Source organism: Heterocephalus glaber, unplaced genomic scaffold, assembly GCF_053883595.1.
Source record: "Heterocephalus glaber isolate CG9 unplaced genomic scaffold, H.glaber_assembly_v1.0 deba00001452, whole genome shotgun sequence".
Taxonomy (NCBI): Eukaryota; Metazoa; Chordata; class Mammalia; order Rodentia; family Bathyergidae; genus Heterocephalus; species Heterocephalus glaber.
Genome location: NW_028258302.1, coordinates 51,335 through 74,769, shown reverse-complemented (window position 1 = coordinate 74,769; position 23,435 = coordinate 51,335). Strand labels below are relative to the sequence as shown.

At 48.3% G+C, this 23,435-nt stretch overlaps 2 protein-coding genes across 2 annotated transcripts; both read left to right on the top strand.

Annotated features, from left to right (window-relative positions):
• The first annotated feature begins 1,548 nt into the window (after positions 1-1,548).
• LOC147827167 (uncharacterized) lies at positions 1,549-7,385 on the top strand. Its single transcript, XM_087215132.1, has 2 exons — positions 1,549-4,905; positions 5,483-7,385. Exons 1-2 carry the CDS (start codon positions 3,966-3,968, stop codon positions 5,689-5,691), a joined length of 1,149 nt encoding a protein of 382 aa, XP_087071258.1. The 5' UTR covers positions 1,549-3,965; the 3' UTR covers positions 5,692-7,385.
• A 5,164-nt stretch (positions 7,386-12,549) lies between these two features.
• On the top strand, positions 12,550-17,761 carry LOC147827166 (uncharacterized). The gene is made up of 2 exons (XM_087215133.1): positions 12,550-15,906; positions 16,470-17,761. The coding sequence occupies exons 1-2, from the start codon at positions 14,967-14,969 to the stop codon at positions 16,676-16,678; spliced, it is 1,149 nt and encodes a 382-aa protein (XP_087071259.1). The 5' UTR covers positions 12,550-14,966; the 3' UTR covers positions 16,679-17,761.
• Positions 17,762-23,435: the final 5,674 nt, after the last annotated feature.

The following is a 23,435-nucleotide window of genomic DNA, read 5'->3' as shown; positions in this document are numbered from 1 at the left end:
TTGGTTTGAGTTTCCCAAGGCACCCTCTGTCTATTTCCAGAGCCCAGCCAAGAGGCCATATTTCGTGAACTGTCATCTCTCCTCCTCCTCCTCCGTGACAGCTGCATTTTTGTCCTATCTTTGATAACCTGGACATGTTTGAAGAGCACACGTCATGTATGTCTTAAAAATATCACTCAACTGACCTGTGTCATGATCACACCCAGGGTGAGGCTCTGAGATTTGGATCTGCAGGTGGAACACCAAAGAGCTTCCCTGTCCCTCGGGTACATGTTATGAACTTGATTTGTTACTCTTCTGGGTAGAAGCCACTTTATGGTAACCCCAATACTTTTCTCTCCGTATCCCCACAATGTTTCATACATTATTGGAACAAAAAATGTGGCCATTCTTGAGCCCCTTTGAGAGTGCACTTCATTGCCTTAGGACACCCAAGCAAAAAAGAGGAAGCAAAACTTGTTTTCCATCCTTCATACCTTCTCTCCTTCCTTCCTCCCTTCCTCCCTTCCATCCATCCATCCTTCCTTCCTTCCTCTCTAACTCTCTTCTTTGCCCTTTTCCTCCCTTCCTCTCTTTCTTTCTTCTTTCCTTGTTTCTTTTCCAGTACTGGGGACTAAACACTGGTCCTTCACACTGGGGTGTAGCCCGAGCTCTTTTTTATTTTTATTTGAGATGGAGTCTTGCTAAGTTTGTCATTCTGGGCTCAAATTTGGGATCCTTCTGCCTCAGTTTCCAATAGTGCTGGGACATGCCCGAGTGAAAAACTCCTTCTTTTTTTTTCTTTGCCAAGGAGACAGGGTTCATTAAGTGACCCTGGCTGGGCTTGATCACCTGAGCTCAGGTGCTCCTCTCTTCTCAGCCTCCTGAGATAGAGGGATTACCATTAGGTAAGGAAGAAACCTTGACAATTTAAGTGACCAGCTGGGCCACAGCACAGGCAAAAAGAGGGTGCAAGGGAGAGCAGGATCCAAAAGAAAGTTAGTATCAGGAGAAGTTTGCAGGAGAAAACCTGGTCAGTATTATTACACGTATTTATATAGTCACGCCACACAATAAACTTAAGGGATGATTTATTTCAAATTGTCTCTTTTTTGAGTCAAAACATTTGTAGGTATGTAGATGTGCCTTCAAAGCCTCATGTGGTCACAGGTGGGGCTTGGTTTAGAGGTAGCTAGATCTAGAGGGTGTAATGCTGAGATGGCTTCATGGTGCAATGCTGATATGAAGGGTGCTATTATCAAGGGGTAAGTGTTACCCACCCTTAGTAGCCTTGATAAGATATAAGAGACAAAAAGATCTGTGGTCCTCCCTTGCTTTCTTTGCTACCTTCTGCCTGCCATGACCGGTCTCTCTTCTGCAATTCCTGTCTGCCACACCACCCTGCCTTGTAGCCAGCTCTACAAACTCAGCTCAATAAACATTTCCTCCTTTAACTTTGAGTTTTGGGTGTTGGGTATTGTGTCTCAGCCACAACAACAACAACAAAAAAGACGACAGGTTTATGGTTAGCTTAGGACTTCGGTGCTTAGCAAGCTGAGTGTGGTGGCACGTGCCTGGAATCCAGCACTTTGTAGTCTGAGGCAGGAGTGTAGTAAGTCGAAACCTGATGTGGGCAATTTAGTGCGACCCTGTCACAAAATTAAAATGTTTATACATACTTTGGATGGAACTACAGATTTAATGTGACCAACGTGAATGCATGGTCCTTGTAAATCTTAAGGTCGTATGGGATGAACGGTGCAATGGTTTATGTCTAGATGGCCCCCATGCCCCCCAAAAGCCTCATGGGATCAAAGGGCTTCTTCAGCGGTGGCTGAACCTGGAGTGTGTGATGCTGGGATTAAGGGTGTGTGACTACTCAGACTTAATCCACTGATTGTTTTGGCACCGCCCTAATCCCAGCCTTCCGGATAAGATTAAAGGAGGAGAAAGACACTGCTAAGGTCCCTTGTCCTTTTGCTACCTTCGTCTGCCATGAACTGTTGCTCCTATGCCATGTGCCACCCTGCCTTGGAAGCACCTGATTGTGGACTGATGCCTCTACAAACTGTGGACTAAATAAACCTTTTCCCTTCTACCTTTGCATGTTGGGTATTTTGTCTCAGCAACGAGAAAAGTAACTAAGACAAATGGAGACAGGATGCAGGGGACTGGGGAAAATCTCATTCAATAAGAGGTCAGGAACCTCAAAAGAAAGATAAGACTACATAGCCCTTCACGTAGGCACGATTATTCCCCGAGTCAGAGCCACTCTGCCTAAGGAAACATAGGAAATGTCGTCACAGGCATCATCCGAAGGTAACTCCAGACAGCTAAGTTCCTGATAGGCGGAGATCAACTCCTGAATTGAGGTGGCTCCGCCCCCAGAAGTCATGGCCAACAGAAAGCAGGCATCTTGAACCCTGTACACAGCAGGCCAGGCCAGGCCCAGTAAAAGCCCTGGCATTCTCCTGAAGCTCAGAGCTACCTACGGCCTCCGTGCTGAGCTCAGGGCTCTGTGAGTCTCTTCTTTGGGAGTGCAGCTGTCCACGGTCGCCATCTTACTTGGGCAGAGACCTGGCTGAGCTAAGTCCTGGGACCCCACTCTGGTGAGTTTGAACTTTCAAAGTCCTGGCCAAGGGCTCCGTGTCCTTGGCCGGCAGAGCACAAACTTCAGGGTGGGAGGATGGGAAATTCCAGCAAGGGAGTTGGCCCATGCAGAGAGATGAGGCAGAGATGGTTCCTTCCTGAGGGACGTTTACTGAGCGCCTGCCAGGCCTTCCTTGCACGGGACACAGTGGTGGGACTTGTCCTCTTGGCAGGACCCTGAAGGCCCCTCAGGGCCAGAGCAGTAGCCTGGCTGGTCTGCTCACGTTTCAGGCCTTAGCCTCATGTTGGCCATCTGCAAGCCTCATTCGTGAGTGGGGAACTCCAACCAATAGAAACTACGGGTTGATGAGTCAGAGGGACCTGGGAGGTTTCAGGTAAATATAGCATCAGCTGCCAGGCCTGGCAAGCCTGTGATTCTAGCATTTGGGGTGCTGAGTCAGGAGTATCTCCAGGTTTAAACTTGGATTCCACAGTGAGACACTGTCTCAAAACACTTAAAAAAATAAATACAAAATAGTATTAGTGATTTCATATAATTGTGTCCTCAGGTGAGACTATTTTCAAAATCTCTTAAGCTGAGTTAGAGCCCTCTCCTTTCCTTAGGGCCTAAAGCATTAGGGACCAAGACAGAACTTGAACACACAGAGTAGAAATTAGTAATCTTTCACAGAAGTCCCTGCTTTCTGAGGTTCACACCCAGATTTCTAGGTCCTCCTCTGAGAAACTAGAAATTTTGGACTCTGAGTAGCTATCTGCCCCATCTCTCTCCGTGAACTGACTTCCTCTGAAGGACCTTATCTAAGCAGGACTAGGTTCCCTTGCTAAGCATAATGTCCTAGAGGTCTTCCCCATTGTGGCCTATGTCAGCATTCCCTTTCATTTAAGGCCAGATATTAGGCCATTGTTTGTGTATCCCGTTTATCCATTCACTTATCCTTTCCCCTGGTGAAAGGCACTTGGGTAACTGTCATGTTTTAGCTACCGCATTATGAATGTGGATGTTTAAATAACTATCCAAATGCTATTTTCAGTTCTCCAGGGTATATGCCCAGAGAAAATGATGACTTGCTTCAGGTCTTCTCTGATCCATACAAGGAGCACAGGCAATCCCAGCCATGGCCCGAGCCACAGCTCGGCATGGCCGCCACTGCTTCTGCAGTGACAGTATGTGTGGCAGGTGCACTGGTCCAGTGGAGAGGCGTGGCAGGCTTTTACACAGGAGATGAGCGTGGGCGGAGGAGAAGAGCATGAGTGGGATGGAGAAGAAGGGTGTGTGGCTTTAGGATGTGAGCTGGGACCAAACTTTGACCTTGTTGTTTTCCTTGTAGGATCCCACGAAAGAAGACCCACTGCAGTCTTGCGGCAATAGCAGAGAGATGAACCCCGCCGTTGAGACCATTGAGGAAATTGAGGACTTCCTTCAGGTCTTCTCTGATCCATACAATGAGCACGGGCAAGGCCAGCCCTGGCCCGAGCCACAGCTCAGCATGGCTGCCACTGCTTCTGCTGAAGGCAGCCAGCAGGGCTCAAGCCAGAGCCAAGTGATGCTAGCCTCCATGCCCACGGGAATGACTTCTGCATCCTGTTCTGTCCCCGGGAAGGTCCTCACCCAGAATTCAGCAGGAGCCCCCGAGGAAGACCTGGATGCGATCCTTCAGGACCTCGTTGAGATTTTTGAGCGCAACCAGCAAGTGACGCCCTGCGAACAGGTCAATCTCACAGCAGCCTACCAGAAGACCCAGGCCATGGGCACCACTGACTGCCAGAGGGCGAATGTCACTGCAAACAAGATGACTGGCTGTGATGCAGGTAGCCAGGTGCAGGACACAAGTGGCCAGAAGACTCTCAAGGACATCCAGATGACAACACTGTGTGGCAGTCAGGTGAATCCCCACAAGGACCACCAAACCCTCTCTGGGGGCCAGGTGACAGCCTCAGGGCTTCATCAGATTGTTTACTGGGGTCCCATGGCAACCTCTCTCGGTGACCAGAGCCAGAGCCTCTACCTGAAGCAGATGACAAACACGTCTAATGATCAGAGCCTCAATGGGGGCCAGAAGATGACCCGGAGCAATGAGCAGATCATCAGTGGGGGCTATCAGCTCTTAGCGGTGCCACGCCCAGGACTCCCAGCCTGGACAGTTTCCCCTGTGATCCTGGAGCAACTCCCACCAAAGCATTGCAACTTACAGACTAAGCGCTCTGCATTCCCGAAGAAGGCAGACAGGTGGAAATCCTACGTGTGCCCACACCAGGACTGTGGGAAATCTTACACAAGGTCTTCTTACCTCCGGGTCCACCAGCGCACACACAGTGGTGAGTGAGGGGGGCCAGGTCCCGGGGAGGGGCTAGTGGCTACACATGGCTGTGTTTACAAAGCTTTGAGATCAATGCACATTGTTGCCACCTCCAGTGTGGCTGGGGGATGAATCTAGGTCTGCCCATATGATGGGCAAAGGCACTAGCACTGAGATATATCTCTAGTTCTTTTTCCTTCCCCTTCCTGCCATTTCCTTCCTTCCTTCCTCTCTCTCTCTCTCTCTCTCTCTCTCTCTCTCTCTCTCTCTCTCTCTCTCTCTCTCTCCCCTCTCTCTCTCTCTCTCTCTGTCTCTGTCTCTCTCTCTGTCCTTCAGGTTGCCTCTTTTTCTTTCTGTTCATCCCATTCTTCAGCTCTTCCCCTTCTCTGTCTTCCAGTCTCTTTGCATCTGTCTCTCCCTCTCCCAGTTCAACATCCGGGACATCTGTGATCTGCAGTAGGAGCATGGGCAAGCCCGATCCATGCCCCAGCCACAGCTGTGCATTTCCTTTGTTAGCCTTTCCCTGGTTCTTTGTAAGCTGCCTGCCTCAGCCTCCACCCCAGCCTCACAAGCATCTGTTTGTCTCTGGCTCCCAGGAGAGAAGCCCTATGCATGCAACGAGCAGGGATGCGAGTGGAGATTCAGCCGCTCGGATGAGCTCAAGCGACACATGAGAAGGCACACCGGGGAGCGGCCCTACAAGTGTGAGGCCTGCTCCAAGAGTTTCGCCAGATCTGATCACCTGACACAGCATCAGAGAGTCCACAGAGCATTTCGCCTAGGACTGGAGCCCAGCCGTCTCTGAGGAACCGTGCACTGATACGAAATTCCCCCCGAGCCTTTGCTCTTGTGTTGTACCTGCCACTGCACCGATACATGAGAGATGCTGGATGTTTGTCAGTGCTTTCTTGGAAGTTTCCATCTCTTCTGAAGCCCCCGAGAAAGACCTGTGTGTGTTCTCCAGGGTAACTGAGCCATCTACAATGCCCTAGATGCAGAAGCACTCTCCTGTCATTCCCCTCTGTTGGGTGATGCTTTCCATGTGCTGTGAGGCTGAGATTTGGCTCTGAACAGCAGTCAAGACTGTATCATGGCAGCTGTGAATGCCCACAGTGGATGCCAAGAAAAGGAGAGGTGGGAGGTAATGAGGGAGGGAGAGGGGTGTCGCGTCACACTTGGTATGCCAGAGACCAGAACTGTTGCAGAGACACTGGAAGGCCCGCCTGGGCATTGGCCTGTGAACACACTCAGACCAAGGATTCTGGTGGACCAACGCATCCCATATGAGGAGCTCCTATGAAGACCTCTCCCCAGTAACAGTCGCTCTTGCCCAGAAATCATCACCAGCCCCTGAAAGGAGCCTGTGGACCTAATGAATTTCACTCTAGGACAGCGCCAAGAAGTCCTTTTGACCTTTCGGTATTATTTGGCTCCATTGTTTCATGGTAGGGTCTCAGGCATCTCAGTTTCAATAAACAAGTTGTGTGTATGACTGTTGAAATTGCTGCCAAAGTGTAAATTGGTGTCTGATTTTGAGTGTTATAATATGTTACAGTAGGACAGGAGTTGGGTGGTCATGAAGTGTTTGATACCTGACTCAAAGCTAGAGGCAGCACTTGTTGAAAAGGTGAGAGAAATCTAGTAAACATTTCTGATGGAGCTATTTTCCTGCCTTGACTTTTTTCTTGAAGTGCTTCAATCCCATGCCTACTGTGTGATGTGAAAAGCTATTTTCCTTTGTCTTCGCTGAGCACGGTTGTGCACAGCTGTGATCCCAGCTATTTGGGAAGCTGAGGCAGGAAGACGGCACTTTCAGGGTCTGCCTGGGTAATACACTTGTTTGTTTGATTTTGGTTTTTGGTTTTTCTTTTCTGGGACAGGGTCTCACTATGTAGTCCAGGCTGGCCTTAAACTCTGGCCATCCTCTTGCTTCAGCCTCTGGAGTGCTGGGATTACAGGCATACACCACCATGCCTGGTAAAGCTGTTTTGGTTTTTTTGGTAGGGGGGGATCGAACTCAGCACCTTGTGCTTCCAAGGCTGCCACAGGTGCCACTTAGCTGAATCCCTAGCCCAATGTTTTCGTTGGTTTGAGATGGTCTCACTCTGTAGTTCACGGTGGCCTCAAACTCATGGTGTTTTTCCTTTCCTCTGCCTCTCAAGGGCTGGGATTCCAGGTGTGCACCGCAAAACACATTCCGCCCGAGCGCTTTGGTGGATCATTTCTAATATTAAAAAGGATGATCGTGTAGTGCAGTGGTAGTGTCTCTGGGTTTGATCCCTAGTAGCAGAAAGAAATTTGCTTCTTCCCTAACCTCTACAGGTGCCACTATCTTTCGTAACACACCCAGCCCAGATTATACTCCCTTGGTCATTCCCAACTAATCTAATTTTCCTGCAGGGTCTGTGTAATTGAGTTTGACACAATGCATTGTCAACAGTGGAATCTGAAGCCAACCCCTTGAGAAGGCGCTGTCATGGAGCCCAGCCCGGTAACCACCTAAAGCCTCTGTGCCCTCCAGGTCCAAAGTTGCACTGAGCTCTCCCGGGTTTAGCTTCTTTTTCGTAGAAGCCCCATGACTTTATTTAGGTTTCACTTTTGACTTGACTGCCAAAATTACAGCCATCACCGCCCTGGTAGGGCTACACAAGATTGATCTTTCTCACTGGTCTTGTCTGGTATAAGGAGAGGTCATCTTGCTGATTCCACTGAGGACATTGGTTGGATTGTTTACACACATCTGGAAATGACCTGGCTCTTTTACTTTTTTCTCCCTCTTTGAACGTCTTTAAGAGCAAAGATAAACAGAACTCAGAATTCTCCTTTGCTCTCATAAGATTAATAAAGAGCAGAGTGGGTCTCTCAAATGCCAAGGCAGTCCGGATAAACTGTCTGTGAGGCTCTAGCTGGCTGGGTTCAAACATTATGGCCAGTTCTCTTGCACACTTAACCAATGGACACAGTACACTAAGCGTAAGTCAGACTTACAATGGCTTTATTTTCAAACTACCCAAGCATTTTTTTCTTAGAACTAAGTTAGAAGACCGTACCTATTAGTTTAAACCATCTCAACTGGCACCTTGAGGCTTCATGATGCAATTAGAACTCCAAAGCTTGTCTCCCTTCAGTTATGGTCTCAAAGCTGGTGGAGACTCTCCTCTCAAGCTACTCCCATTCCTTTCTACAACTCCCCCTCCTTTACCCATGGATTTTGTCCAGGTTACATCCCCAGCTGCTCCTCCAATTCTTTTCTCCACGAAACCCAACTCACCAATTAGTATGGGAAGTTCCACACGGGGGGACTAAAAGCTATTTAAAATGCACTATTTTGGCATGTTCATTATTTAAGGTAAAGACTTGAAAATTACCCAGTGCAATAAAGATCACCTTGACCTTGTGCTGTTTCTTACAAAGAGAAGATAAAATGCCAGTGTGAAAGACACTCTCAAGGAAAGTCAACGTCCTTATCATCAGGGACAAAACAAGTGCCATGAGGAGAATATTGTACAGATTTTAGCATACCTTACACTTTAAGCTTCCCCATGTAATTGTCACACTGTCACATTGTACTCTTCAATCTGAGCCACATCCGCAGCTCTTTTTATTTTGAAGCAGGGTCTCACTAAGTCACTGAGCTGCTGAGATTGGCCTCAAAGGTGTGATCTTCCTGCCTCGGTCTCCCACAGCGCTAGGATTACGGTCCTGTGTCAGCAGGCCCAGTGTCTTTGGAGCTGTTCTTCTTGCTCCTGGTGAGATGGCTAAGCAATGACGACCTGTGGCGGTTATTTCCTTTGTTGTTGTTCTTTTGTTTGCAGACAGGATCTTGCTATGTTGTCAAAGCTGGCCTTGGACTCACAATGCTCCCAGGTCAGCCTCCCAAGTAGCTGTGGTTACACAGGGGTGTGCCCTGGCTTGATAATTGCTCCTGAGGTGTTATCCACCTTTCCCTGCTGGCCAGGTTCCTAAGGGGCACTTTCTCCCCAGAGCTATACGACGGGTGCTGACCACCAATCCCTGCCATTACTTTCCCTGCAACATTCGAGGTTCCCCTAGACCTACCCACTGGTCCTCACCAAAGCACCAGGTTACATCTCTGAGACTTTGAGGGAGAAAGATAGCATTTCAAAAAATATATTTTAAAGTTATATTTGAAACATGAGCAGCTGCAAGCTAGAAGTATAAAAAGCCCAGCACCAAGGGTCACACGCTCACATAACTAAATGGCCAACTAGGACAGGAAGCCAAACTGAAAGTAAGAATAAGCCCTTCAGTGCTACCCTGGAAGCATGACAGAAAGAGGGGTTGGGCCTCGAGTGTCCTGTCTTTCCCTGGGGAAAGATAAGTGACAGTGCAGATGGGAGGAATTCTCTCGCTGTCCCTAGACAAGAGGCTCCTACCTCTTTAAGGAGGGTGTGGGTTGGAGGAGTCTGATGATGGGTAGGAATCAGGATGGGAAAGCACTAAATCAGAGGGGGGCAAGTGTCCTATCCGATGCCCACGGATTAATCAGCTTTCCATTAGTGGGGCAAAATACACAAAATAGCAACGAAGGGGGTAAGTTGATTTGGGTTCATAACTTTGCAGGTCTCTGCCCGTGGTCGGTCAGCCCCGTGGCTTTGGGGCCTGTGGCCAAGCCCTGCTGGGAGTGCATGGCAGGGGAGGCTTCTCACCTTGTGGCTCAGAACCCAAAAGAGAACCAAAGGAGGGGCTGGGCACTATAGCCCCTTGCAGGGCATCCCCCAACAACCTCATTTCCTGCCTCCAGGCTCCACCTTCTAAGAGATCATCCATCTCTTCCAAGCACCCGGGGCTAGGGACCAAGCCTTCAATACCTGGACCTGATGAAGACATTCCAGGCACAAACCAGAGCAGCCAAAGCAATCAAGACGCTTACCCTCAAACAAAGCTTCTCCACATGATCCACACACTGAGGGAAATGAGAGACTGAGGGAATATGTAAGTGAACTTGAGTCTTACACTAATTACAAAACTATAAAAAAGATAATATAGCTGTCCCTCATTATCCAGATGTAAGCTACAAGACATGAAGTTTTAGACAAAAGTATCTATGTCCCATCAACCAAAACATGAGAAAGGAGAAAACAAGAAAGTCATGAAAATGCAGACTCACATCGTTATTTAAAACTTAACGTGAACTCAGAGATTTAGCATAGCTGAATAGAGGAGGAGCCACGCTGGAGTTACACAGAGAAAATCATCTAAAAACACAGGTAATTGGAACGGAGGGACATACGTTCTAATGCCCAAAGCAGTCTGAAATAAGAGACTTGTAAATCAAGCAAGACATAGGCATAGGACTTTATAAAATGGGGAAGCAGCCCACAGAGCTCCTGGTGGATGGAGACTCCGCATGTGCATGAAGCAGGAACCGCCATTCTGGGGAAGTTCCAAAAAAACTGATGGGCAGCCAGGCGTGGAGGTGCACACCTGTAATCCCAGCACTCAGGAGGCTGAGGCAGGAGGATCTCTGCCAGTTCGAGGCCAGCCTGGGCTGCTACATAGTGAGCTCAAGGCCAGTCTGAACTGCGTAGGGAGACCCTGTCTCAACCACAAAAAGGGACAAGCTACCAGGAAGCTGCTCCCTCCCGCAATGGGTGGCCAGGAGTTTTATTTTTTCTTCTGCCACGCACCCACAGCCACTACCTGGAACCTCTATGGACAACAAGGTCAGGGACTCGGGCCGGGGATTTAGCTCAGCGGTTCTGGTGCCTGCCTCGAAAGCGCAAGGTCCCGAGTTCGATCCCCGGTACCAAAAAAAAAAAAACCAAACAAACAAAAGAACAAAAAGGAACAGCAAAGGAAACCCAAAGCTAGAAAGAGTCTCTCTTTGTTGTTTGTTTGTTTGTTTCTTTGTTTCTTTGTTTTCTGTACCCACGATCAAACTAAGGACCTTGAGCTTGCAAGGCAGGCTCAGTACCACTGAGCTAAATCCCCAGACCCCATAGCTAGAAAGGGGAATGAAAGAATGAAGATTTGAGCTGAGATAAATTAGACCAGAGAAGAACAATAGAGAAAAGCCAACATAACCGAACGTTGATTTTTCTAACAGATTAACACAACTTACAAACCTTTAGCTCCGAGCAGGGGATTGAGTTTGGTTTGAGTTTCCCAAGGCACCCTCTGTCTATTTCCAGAGCCCAGCCAAGAGGCCATATTTCGTGAACTGTCATCTCTCCTCCTCCTCCTCCGTGACAGCTGCATTTTTGTCCTATCTTTGATAACCTGGACATGTTTGAAGAGCACACGTCATGTATGTCTTAAAAATATCACTCAACTGACCTGTGTCATGATCACACCCAGGGTGAGGCTCTGAGATTTGGATCTGCAGGTGGAACACCAAAGAGCTTCCCTGTCCCTCGGGTACATGTTATGAACTTGATTTGTTACTCTTCTGGGTAGAAGCCACTTTATGGTAACCCCAATACTTTTCTCTCCGTATCCCCACAATGTTTCATACATTATTGGAACAAAAAATGTGGCCATTCTTGAGCCCCTTTGAGAGTGCACTTCATTGCCTTAGGACACCCAAGCAAAAAAGAGGAAGCAAAACTTGTTTTCCATCCTTCATACCTTCTCTCCTTCCTTCCTCCCTTCCTCCCTTCCATCCATCCATCCTTCCTTCCTTCCTCTCTAACTCTCTTCTTTGCCCTTTTCCTCCCTTCCTCTCTTTCTTTCTTCTTTCCTTGTTTCTTTTCCAGTACTGGGGACTAAACACTGGTCCTTCACACTGGGGTGTAGCCCGAGCTCTTTTTTATTTTTATTTGAGATGGAGTCTTGCTAAGTTTGTCATTCTGGGCTCAAATTTGGGATCCTTCTGCCTCAGTTTCCAATAGTGCTGGGACATGCCCGAGTGAAAAACTCCTTCTTTTTTTTTCTTTGCCAAGGAGACAGGGTTCATTAAGTGACCCTGGCTGGGCTTGATCACCTGAGCTCAGGTGCTCCTCTCTTCTCAGCCTCCTGAGATAGAGGGATTACCATTAGGTAAGGAAGAAACCTTGACAATTTAAGTGACCAGCTGGGCCACAGCACAGGCAAAAAGAGGGTGCAAGGGAGAGCAGGATCCAAAAGAAAGTTAGTATCAGGAGAAGTTTGCAGGAGAAAACCTGGTCAGTATTATTACACGTATTTATATAGTCACGCCACACAATAAACTTAAGGGATGATTTATTTCAAATTGTCTCTTTTTTGAGTCAAAACATTTGTAGGTATGTAGATGTGCCTTCAAAGCCTCATGTGGTCACAGGTGGGGCTTGGTTTAGAGGTAGCTAGATCTAGAGGGTGTAATGCTGAGATGGCTTCATGGTGCAATGCTGATATGAAGGGTGCTATTATCAAGGGGTAAGTGTTACCCACCCTTAGTAGCCTTGATAAGATATAAGAGACAAAAAGATCTGTGGTCCTCCCTTGCTTTCTTTGCTACCTTCTGCCTGCCATGACCGGTCTCTCTTCTGCAATTCCTGTCTGCCACACCACCCTGCCTTGTAGCCAGCTCTACAAACTCAGCTCAATAAACATTTCCTCCTTTAACTTTGAGTTTTGGGTGTTGGGTATTGTGTCTCAGCCACAACAACAACAACAAAAAAGACGACAGGTTTATGGTTAGCTTAGGACTTCGGTGCTTAGCAAGCTGAGTGTGGTGGCACGTGCCTGGAATCCAGCACTTTGTAGTCTGAGGCAGGAGTGTAGTAAGTCGAAACCTGATGTGGGCAATTTAGTGCGACCCTGTCACAAAATTAAAATGTTTATACATACTTTGGATGGAACTACAGATTTAATGTGACCAACGTGAATGCATGGTCCTTGTAAATCTTAAGGTCGTATGGGATGAACGGTGCAATGGTTTATGTCTAGATGGCCCCCATGCCCCCCAAAAGCCTCATGGGATCAAAGGGCTTCTTCAGCGGTGGCTGAACCTGGAGTGTGTGATGCTGGGATTAAGGGTGTGTGACTACTCAGACTTAATCCACTGATTGTTTTGGCACCGCCCTAATCCCAGCCTTCCGGATAAGATTAAAGGAGGAGAAAGACACTGCTAAGGTCCCTTGTCCTTTTGCTACCTTCGTCTGCCATGAACTGTTGCTCCTATGCCATGTGCCACCCTGCCTTGGAAGCACCTGATTGTGGACTGATGCCTCTACAAACTGTGGACTAAATAAACCTTTTCCCTTCTACCTTTGCATGTTGGGTATTTTGTCTCAGCAACGAGAAAAGTAACTAAGACAAATGGAGACAGGATGCAGGGGACTGGGGAAAATCTCATTCAATAAGAGGTCAGGAACCTCAAAAGAAAGATAAGACTACATAGCCCTTCACGTAGGCACGATTATTCCCCGAGTCAGAGCCACTCTGCCTAAGGAAACATAGGAAATGTCGTCACAGGCATCATCCGAAGGTAACTCCAGACAGCTAAGTTCCTGATAGGCGGAGATCAACTCCTGAATTGAGGTGGCTCCGCCCCCAGAAGTCATGGCCAACAGAAAGCAGGCATCTTGAACCCTGTACACAGCAGGCCAGGCCAGGCCCAGTAAAAGCCCTGGCATTCTCCTGAAGCTCAGAGCTACCTACGGCCTCCGTGCTGAGCTCAGGGCTCTGTGAGTCTCTTCTTTGGGAGTGCAGCTGTCCACGGTCGCCATCTTACTTGGGCAGAGACCTGGCTGAGCTAAGTCCTGGGACCCCACTCTGGTGAGTTTGAACTTTCAAAGTCCTGGCCAAGGGCTCCGTGTCCTTGGCCGGCAGAGCACAAACTTCAGGGTGGGAGGATGGGAAATTCCAGCAAGGGAGTTGGCCCATGCAGAGAGATGAGGCAGAGATGGTTCCTTCCTGAGGGACGTTTACTGAGCGCCTGCCAGGCCTTCCTTGCACGGGACACAGTGGTGGGACTTGTCCTCTTGGCAGGACCCTGAAGGCCCCTCAGGGCCAGAGCAGTAGCCTGGCTGGTCTGCTCACGTTTCAGGCCTTAGCCTCATGTTGGCCATCTGCAAGCCTCATTCGTGAGTGGGGAACTCCAACCAATAGAAACTACGGGTTGATGAGTCAGAGGGACCTGGGAGGTTTCAGGTAAATATAGCATCAGCTGCCAGGCCTGGCAAGCCTGTGATTCTAGCATTTGGGGTGCTGAGTCAGGAGTATCTCCAGGTTTAAACTTGGATTCCACAGTGAGACACTGTCTCAAAACACTTAAAAAAATAAATACAAAATAGTATTAGTGATTTCATATAATTGTGTCCTCAGGTGAGACTATTTTCAAAATCTCTTAAGCTGAGTTAGAGCCCTCTCCTTTCCTTAGGGCCTAAAGCATTAGGGACCAAGACAGAACTTGAACACACAGAGTAGAAATTAGTAATCTTTCACAGAAGTCCCTGCTTTCTGAGGTTCACACCCAGATTTCTAGGTCCTCCTCTGAGAAACTAGAAATTTTGGACTCTGAGTAGCTATCTGCCCCATCTCTCTCCGTGAACTGACTTCCTCTGAAGGACCTTATCTAAGCAGGACTAGGTTCCCTTGCTAAGCATAATGTCCTAGAGGTCTTCCCCATTGTGGCCTATGTCAGCATTCCCTTTCATTTAAGGCCAGATATTAGGCCATTGTTTGTGTATCCCGTTTATCCATTCACTTATCCTTTCCCCTGGTGAAAGGCACTTGGGTAACTGTCATGTTTTAGCTACCGCATTATGAATGTGGATGTTTAAATAACTATCCAAATGCTATTTTCAGTTCTCCAGGGTATATGCCCAGAGAAAATGATGACTTGCTTCAGGTCTTCTCTGATCCATACAAGGAGCACAGGCAATCCCAGCCATGGCCCGAGCCACAGCTCGGCATGGCCGCCACTGCTTCTGCAGTGACAGTATGTGTGGCAGGTGCACTGGTCCAGTGGAGAGGCGTGGCAGGCTTTTACACAGGAGATGAGCGTGGGCGGAGGAGAAGAGCATGAGTGGGATGGAGAAGAAGGGTGTGTGGCTTTAGGATGTGAGCTGGGACCAAACTTTGACCTTGTTGTTTTCCTTGTAGGATCCCACGAAAGAAGACCCACTGCAGTCTTGCGGCAATAGCAGAGAGATGAACCCCGCCGTTGAGACCATTGAGGAAATTGAGGACTTCCTTCAGGTCTTCTCTGATCCATACAATGAGCACGGGCAAGGCCAGCCCTGGCCCGAGCCACAGCTCAGCATGGCTGCCACTGCTTCTGCTGAAGGCAGCCAGCAGGGCTCAAGCCAGAGCCAAGTGATGCTAGCCTCCATGCCCACGGGAATGACTTCTGCATCCTGTTCTGTCCCCGGGAAGGTCCTCACCCAGAATTCAGCAGGAGCCCCCGAGGAAGACCTGGATGCGATCCTTCAGGACCTCGTTGAGATTTTTGAGCGCAACCAGCAAGTGACGCCCTGCGAACAGGTCAATCTCACAGCAGCCTACCAGAAGACCCAGGCCATGGGCACCACTGACTGCCAGAGGGCGAATGTCACTGCAAACAAGATGACTGGCTGTGATGCAGGTAGCCAGGTGCAGGACACAAGTGGCCAGAAGACTCTCAAGGACATCCAGATGACAACACTGTGTGGCAGTCAGGTGAATCCCCACAAGGACCACCAAACCCTCTCTGGGGGCCAGGTGACAGCCTCAGGGCTTCATCAGATTGTTTACTGGGGTCCCATGGCAACCTCTCTCGGTGACCAGAGCCAGAGCCTCTACCTGAAGCAGATGACAAACACGTCTAATGATCAGAGCCTCAATGGGGGCCAGAAGATGACCCGGAGCAATGAGCAGATCATCAGTGGGGGCTATCAGCTCTTAGCGGTGCCACGCCCAGGACTCCCAGCCTGGACAGTTTCCCCTGTGATCCTGGAGCAACTCCCACCAAAGCATTGCAACTTACAGACTAAGCGCTCTGCATTCCCGAAGAAGGCAGACAGGTGGAAATCCTACGTGTGCCCACACCAGGACTGTGGGAAATCTTACACAAGGTCTTCTTACCTCCGGGTCCACCAGCGCACACACAGTGGTGAGTGAGGGGGGCCAGGTCCCGGGGAGGGGCTAGTGGCTACACATGGCTGTGTTTACAAAGCTTTGAGATCAATGCACATTGTTGCCACCTCCAGTGTGGCTGGGGGATGAATCTAGGTCTGCCCATATGATGGGCAAAGGCACTAGCACTGAGATATATCTCTAGTTCTTTTTCCTTCCCCTTCCTTCCATTTCCTTCCTTCCTTCCTCTCTCTCTCTCTCTCTCTCTCTCTCTCTCTCTCTCTCTCTCTCCCCTCTCTCTCTCTCTCTCTCTGTCTCTGTCTCTCTCTCTGTCCTTCAGGTTGCCTCTTTTTCTTTCTGTTCATCCCATTCTTCAGCTCTTCCCCTTCTCTGTCTTCCAGTCTCTTTGCATCTGTCTCTCCCTCTCCCAGTTCAACATCCGGGACATCTGTGATCTGCAGTAGGAGCATGGGCAAGCCCGATCCATGCCCCAGCCACAGCTGTGCATTTCCTTTGTTAGCCTTTCCCTGGTTCTTTGTAAGCTGCCTGCCTCAGCCTCCACCCCAGCCTCACAAGCATCTGTTTGTCTCTGGCTCCCAGGAGAGAAGCCCTATGCATGCAACGAGCAGGGATGCGAGTGGAGATTCAGCCGCTCGGATGAGCTCAAGCGACACATGAGAAGGCACACCGGGGAGCGGCCCTACAAGTGTGAGGCCTGCTCCAAGAGTTTCGCCAGATCTGATCACCTGACACAGCATCAGAGAGTCCACAGAGCATTTCGCCTAGGACTGGAGCCCAGCCGTCTCTGAGGAACCGTGCACTGATACGAAATTCCCCCCGAGCCTTTGCTCTTGTGTTGTACCTGCCACTGCACCGATACATGAGAGATGCTGGATGTTTGTCAGTGCTTTCTTGGAAGTTTCCATCTCTTCTGAAGCCCCCGAGAAAGACCTGTGTGTGTTCTCCAGGGTAACTGAGCCATCTACAATGCCCTAGATGCAGAAGCACTCTCCTGTCATTCCCCTCTGTTGGGTGATGCTTTCCATGTGCTGTGAGGCTGAGATTTGGCTCTGAACAGCAGTCAAGACTGTATCATGGCAGCTGTGAATGCCCACAGTGGATGCCAAGAAAAGGAGAGGTGGGAGGTAATGAGGGAGGGAGAGGGGTGTCGCGTCACACTTGGTATGCCAGAGACCAGAACTGTTGCAGAGACACTGGAAGGCCCGCCTGGGCATTGGCCTGTGAACACACTCAGACCAAGGATTCTGGTGGACCAACGCATCCCATATGAGGAGCTCCTATGAAGACCTCTCCCCAGTAACAGTCGCTCTTGCCCAGAAATCATCACCAGCCCCTGAAAGGAGCCTGTGGACCTAATGAATTTCACTCTAGGACAGCGCCAAGAAGTCCTTTTGACCTTTCGGTATTATTTGGCTCCATTGTTTCATGGTAGGGTCTCAGGCATCTCAGTTTCAATAAACAAGTTGTGTGTATGACTGTTGAAATTGCTGCCAAAGTGTAAATTGGTGTCTGATTTTGAGTGTTATAATATGTTACAGTAGGACAGGAGTTGGGTGGTCATGAAGTGTTTGATACCTGACTCAAAGCTAGAGGCAGCACTTGTTGAAAAGGTGAGAGAAATCTAGTAAACATTTCTGAGGGAGCTATTTTCCTGCCTTGACTTTTTTCTTGAAGTGCTTCAATCCCATGCCTACTGTGTGATGTGAAAAGCTATTTTCCTTTGTCTTCGCTGAGCACGGTTGTGCACAGCTGTGATCCCAGCTATTTGGGAAGCTGAGGCAGGAAGACGGCACTTTCAGGGTCTGCCTGGGTAATACACTTGTTTGTTTGATTTTGGTTTTTGGTTTTTCTTTTCTGGGACAGGGTCTCACTATGTAGTCCAGGCTGGCCTTAAACTCTGGCCATCCTCTTGCTTCAGCCTCTGGAGTGCTGGGATTACAGGCATACACCACCATGCCTGGTAAAGCTGTTTTGGTTTTTGTGGTAGGGGGGGATCGAACTCAGCACCTTGTGCTTCCAAGGCTGCCACAGGTGCCACTTAGCTGAATCCCTAGCCCAATGTTTTCGTTGGTTTGAGATGGTCTCACTCTGTAGTTCACGGTGGCCTCAAACTCATGGTGTTTTTCCTTTCCTCTGCCTCTCAAGGGCTGGGATTCCAGGTGTGCACCGCAAAACACATTCCGCCCGAGCGCTTTGGTGGATCATTTCTAATATTAAAAAGGATGATCGTGTAGTGCAGTGGTAGTGTCTCTGGGTTTGATCCCTAGTAGCAGAAAGAAATTTGCTTCTTCCCTAACCTCTACAGGTGCCACTATCTTTCGTAACACACCCAGCCCAGATTATACTCCCTTGGTCATTCCCAACTAATCTAATTTTCCTGCAGGGTCTGTGTAATTGAGTTTGACACAATGCATTGTCAACAGTGGAATCTGAAGCCAACCCCTTGAGAAGGCGCTGTCATGGAGCCCAGCCCGGTAACCACCTAAAGCCTCTGTGCCCTCCAGGTCCAAAGTTGCACTGAGCTCTCCCGGGTTTAGCTTCTTTTTCGTAGAAGCCCCATGACTTTATTTAGGTTTCACTTTTGACTTGACTGCCAAAATTACAGCCATCACCGCCCTGGTAGGGCTACACAAGATTGATCTTTCTCACTGGTCTTGTCTGGTATAAGGAGAGGTCATCTTGCTGATTCCACTGAGGACATTGGTTGGATTGTTTACACACATCTGGAAATGACCTGGCTCTTTTACTTTTTTCTCCCTCTTTGAACGTCTTTAAGAGCAAAGATAAACAGAACTCAGAATTCTCCTTTGCTCTCATAAGATTAATAAAGAGCAGAGTGGGTCTCTCAAATGCCAAGGCAGTCCGGATAAACTGTCTGTGAGGCTCTAGCTGGCTGGGTTCAAACATTATGGCCAGTTCTCTTGCACACTTAACCAATGGACACAGTACACTAAGCGTAAGTCAGACTTACAATGGCTTTATTTTCAAACTACCCAAGCATTTTTTTCTTAGAACTAAGTTAGAAGACCGTACCTATTAGTTTAAACCATCTCAACTGGCACCTTGAGGCTTCATGATGCAATTAGAACTCCAAAGCTTGTCTCCCTTCAGTTATGGTCTCAAAGCTGGTGGAGACTCTCCTCTCAAGCTACTCCCATTCCTTTCTACAACTCCCCCTCCTTTACCCATGGATTTTGTCCAGGTTACATCCCCAGCTGCTCCTCCAATTCTTTTCTCCACGAAACCCAACTCACCAATTAGTATGGGAAGTTCCACACGGGGGGACTAAAAGCTATTTAAAATGCACTATTTTGGCATGTTCATTATTTAAGGTAAAGACTTGAAAATTACCCAGTGCAATAAAGATCACCTTGACCTTGTGCTGTTTCTTACAAAGAGAAGATAAAATGCCAGTGTGAAAGACACTCTCAAGGAAAGTCAACGTCCTTATCATCAGGGACAAAACAAGTGCCATGAGGAGAATATTGTACAGATTTTAGCATACCTTACACTTTAAGCTTCCCCATGTAATTGTCACACTGTCACATTGTACTCTTCAATCTGAGCCACATCCGCAGCTCTTTTTATTTTGAAGCAGGGTCTCACTAAGTCACTGAGCTGCTGAGATTGGCCTCAAAGGTGTGATCTTCCTGCCTCGGTCTCCCACAGCGCTAGGATTACGGTCCTGTGTCAGCAGGCCCAGTGTCTTTGGAGCTGTTCTTCTTGCTCCTGGTGAGATGGCTAAGCAATGACGACCTGTGGCGGTTATTTCCTTTGTTGTTGTTCTTTTGTTTGCAGACAGGATCTTGCTATGTTGTCAAAGCTGGCCTTGGACTCACAATGCTCCCAGGTCAGCCTCCCAAGTAGCTGTGGTTACACAGGGGTGTGCCCTGGCTTGATAATTGCTCCTGAGGTGTTATCCACCTTTCCCTGCTGGCCAGGTTCCTAAGGGGCACTTTCTCCCCAGAGCTATACGACGGGTGCTGACCACCAATCCCTGCCATTACTTTCCCTGCAACATTCGAGGTTCCCCTAGACCTACCCACTGGTCCTCACCAAAGCACCAGGTTACATCTCTGAGACTTTGAGGGAGAAAGATAGCATTTCAAAAAATATATTTTAAAGTTATATTTGAAACATGAGCAGCTGCAAGCTAGAAGTATAAAAAGCCCAGCACCAAGGGTCACACGCTCACATAACTAAATGGCCAACTAGGACAGGAAGCCAAACTGAAAGTAAGAATAAGCCCTTCAGTGCTACCCTGGAAGCATGACAGAAAGAGGGGTTGGGCCTCGAGTGTCCTGTCTTTCCCTGGGGAAAGATAAGTGACAGTGCAGATGGGAGGAATTCTCTCGCTGTCCCTAGACAAGAGGCTCCTACCTCTTTAAGGAGGGTGTGGGTTGGAGGAGTCTGATGATGGGTAGGAATCAGGATGGGAAAGCACTAAATCAGAGGGGGGCAAGTGTCCTATCCGATGCCCACGGATTAATCAGCTTTCCATTAGTGGGGCAAAATACACAAAATAGCAACGAAGGGGGTAAGTTGATTTGGGTTCATAACTTTGCAGGTCTCTGCCCGTGGTCGGTCAGCCCCGTGGCTTTGGGGCCTGTGGCCAAGCCCTGCTGGGAGTGCATGGCAGGGGAGGCTTCTCACCTTGTGGCTCAGAACCCAAAAGAGAACCAAAGGAGGGGCTGGGCACTATAGCCCCTTGCAGGGCATCCCCCAACAACCTCATTTCCTGCCTCCAGGCTCCACCTTCTAAGAGATCATCCATCTCTTCCAAGCACCCGGGGCTAGGGACCAAGCCTTCAATACCTGGACCTGATGAAGACATTCCAGGCACAAACCAGAGCAGCCAAAGCAATCAAGACGCTTACCCTCAAACAAAGCTTCTCCACATGATCCACACACTGAGGGAAATGAGAGACTGAGGGAATATGTAAGTGAACTTGAGTCTTACACTAATTACAAAACTATAAAAAAGATAATATAGCTGTCCCTCATTATCCAGATGTAAGCTACAAGACATGAAGTTTTAGACAAAAGTATCTATGTCCCATCAACCAAAACATGAGAAAGGAGAAAACAAGAAAGTCATGAAAATGCAGACTCACATCGTTATTTAAAACTTAACGTGAACTCAGAGATTTAGCATAGCTGAATAGAGGAGGAGCCACGCTGGAGTTACACAGAGAAAATCATCTAAAAACACAGGTAATTGGAACGGAGGGACATACGTTCTAATGCCCAAAGCAGTCTGAAATAAGAGACTTGTAAATCAAGCAAGACATAGGCATAGGACTTTATAAAATGGGGAAGCAGCCCACAGAGCTCCTGGTGGATGGAGACTCCGCATGTGCATGAAGCAGGAACCGCCATTCTGGGGAAGTTCCAAAAAAACTGATGGGCAGCCAGGCGTGGAGGTGCACACCTGTAATCCCAGCACTCAGGAGGCTGAGGCAGGAGGATCTCTGCCAGTTCGAGGCCAGCCTGGGCTGCTACATAGTGAGCTCAAGGCCAGTCTGAACTGCGTAGGGAGACCCTGTCTCAACCACAAAAAGGGACAAGCTACCAGGAAGCTGCTCCCTCCCGCAATGGGTGGCCAGGAGTTTTATTTTTTCTTCTGCCACGCACCCACAGCCACTACCTGGAACCTCTATGGACAACAAGGTCAGGGACTCGGGCCGGGGATTTAGCTCAGCGGTTCTGGTGCCTGCCTCGAAAGCGCAAGGTCCCGAGTTCGATCCCCGGTACCAAAAAAAAAAAAACCAAACAAACAAAAGAACAAAAAGGAACAGCAAAGGAAACCCAAAGCTAGAAAGAGTCTCTCTTTGTTGTTTGTTTGTTTGTTTCTTTGTTTCTTTGTTTTCTGTACCCACGATCAAACTAAGGACCTTGAGCTTGCAAGGCAGGCTCAGTACCACTGAGCTAAATCCCCAGACCCCATAGCTAGAAAGGGGAATGAAAGAATGAAGATTTGAGCTGAGATAAATTAGACCAGAGAAGAACAATAGAGAAAAGCCAACATAACCGAACGTTGATTTTTCTAACAGATTAACACAACTTACAAACCTTTAGCTCCGAGCAGGGGATTGAGTTTGGTTTGAGTTTCCCAAGGCACCCTCTGTCTATTTCCAGAGCCCAGCCAAGAGGCCATATTTCGTGAACTGTCATCTCTCCTCCTCCTCCTCCGTGACAGCTGCATTTTTGTCCTATCTTTGATAACCTGGACATGTTTGAAGAGCACACGTCATGTATGTCTTAAAAATATCACTCAACTGACCTGTGTCATGATCACACCCAGGGTGAGGCTCTGAGATTTGGATCTGCAGGTGGAACACCAAAGAGCTTCCCTGTCCCTCGGGTACATGTTATGAACTTGATTTGTTACTCTTCTGGGTAGAAGCCACTTTATGGTAACCCCAATACTTTTCTCTCCGTATCCCCACAATGTTTCATACATTATTGGAACAAAAAATGTGGCCATTCTTGAGCCCCTTTGAGAGTGCACTTCATTGCCTTAGGACACCCAAGCAAAAAAGAGGAAGCAAAACTTGTTTTCCATCCTTCATACCTTCTCTCCTTCCTTCCTCCCTTCCTCCCTTCCATCCATCCATCCTTCCTTCCTTCCTCTCTAACTCTCTTCTTTGCCCTTTTCCTCCCTTCCTCTCTTTCTTTCTTCTTTCCTTGTTTCTTTTCCAGTACTGGGGACTAAACACTGGTCCTTCACACTGGGGTGTAGCCCGAGCTCTTTTTTATTTTTATTTGAGATGGAGTCTTGCTAAGTTTGTCATTCTGGGCTCAAATTTGGGATCCTTCTGCCTCAGTTTCCAATAGTGCTGGGACATGCCCGAGTGAAAAACTCCTTCTTTTTTTTTCTTTGCCAAGGAGACAGGGTTCATTAAGTGACCCTGGCTGGGCTTGATCACCTGAGCTCAGGTGCTCCTCTCTTCTCAGCCTCCTGAGATAGAGGGATTACCATTAGGTAAGGAAGAAACCTTGACAATTTAAGTGACCAGCTGGGCCACAGCACAGGCAAAAAGAGGGTGCAAGGGAGAGCAGGATCCAAAAGAAAGTTAGTATCAGGAGAAGTTTGCAGGAGAAAACCTGGTCAGTATTATTACACGTATTTATATAGTCACGCCACACAATAAACTTAAGGGATGATTTATTTCAAATTGTCTCTTTTTTGAGTCAAAACATTTGTAGGTATGTAGATGTGCCTTCAAAGCCTCATGTGGTCACAGGTGGGGCTTGGTTTAGAGGTAGCTAGATCTAGAGGGTGTAATGCTGAGATGGCTTCATGGTGCAATGCTGATATGAAGGGTGCTATTATCAAGGGGTAAGTGTTACCCACCCTTAGTAGCCTTGATAAGATATAAGAGACAAAAAGATCTGTGGTCCTCCCTTGCTTTCTTTGCTACCTTCTGCCTGCCATGACCGGTCTCTCTTCTGCAATTCCTGTCTGCCACACCACCCTGCCTTGTAGCCAGCTCTACAAACTCAGCTCAATAAACATTTCCTCCTTTAACTTTGAGTTTTGGG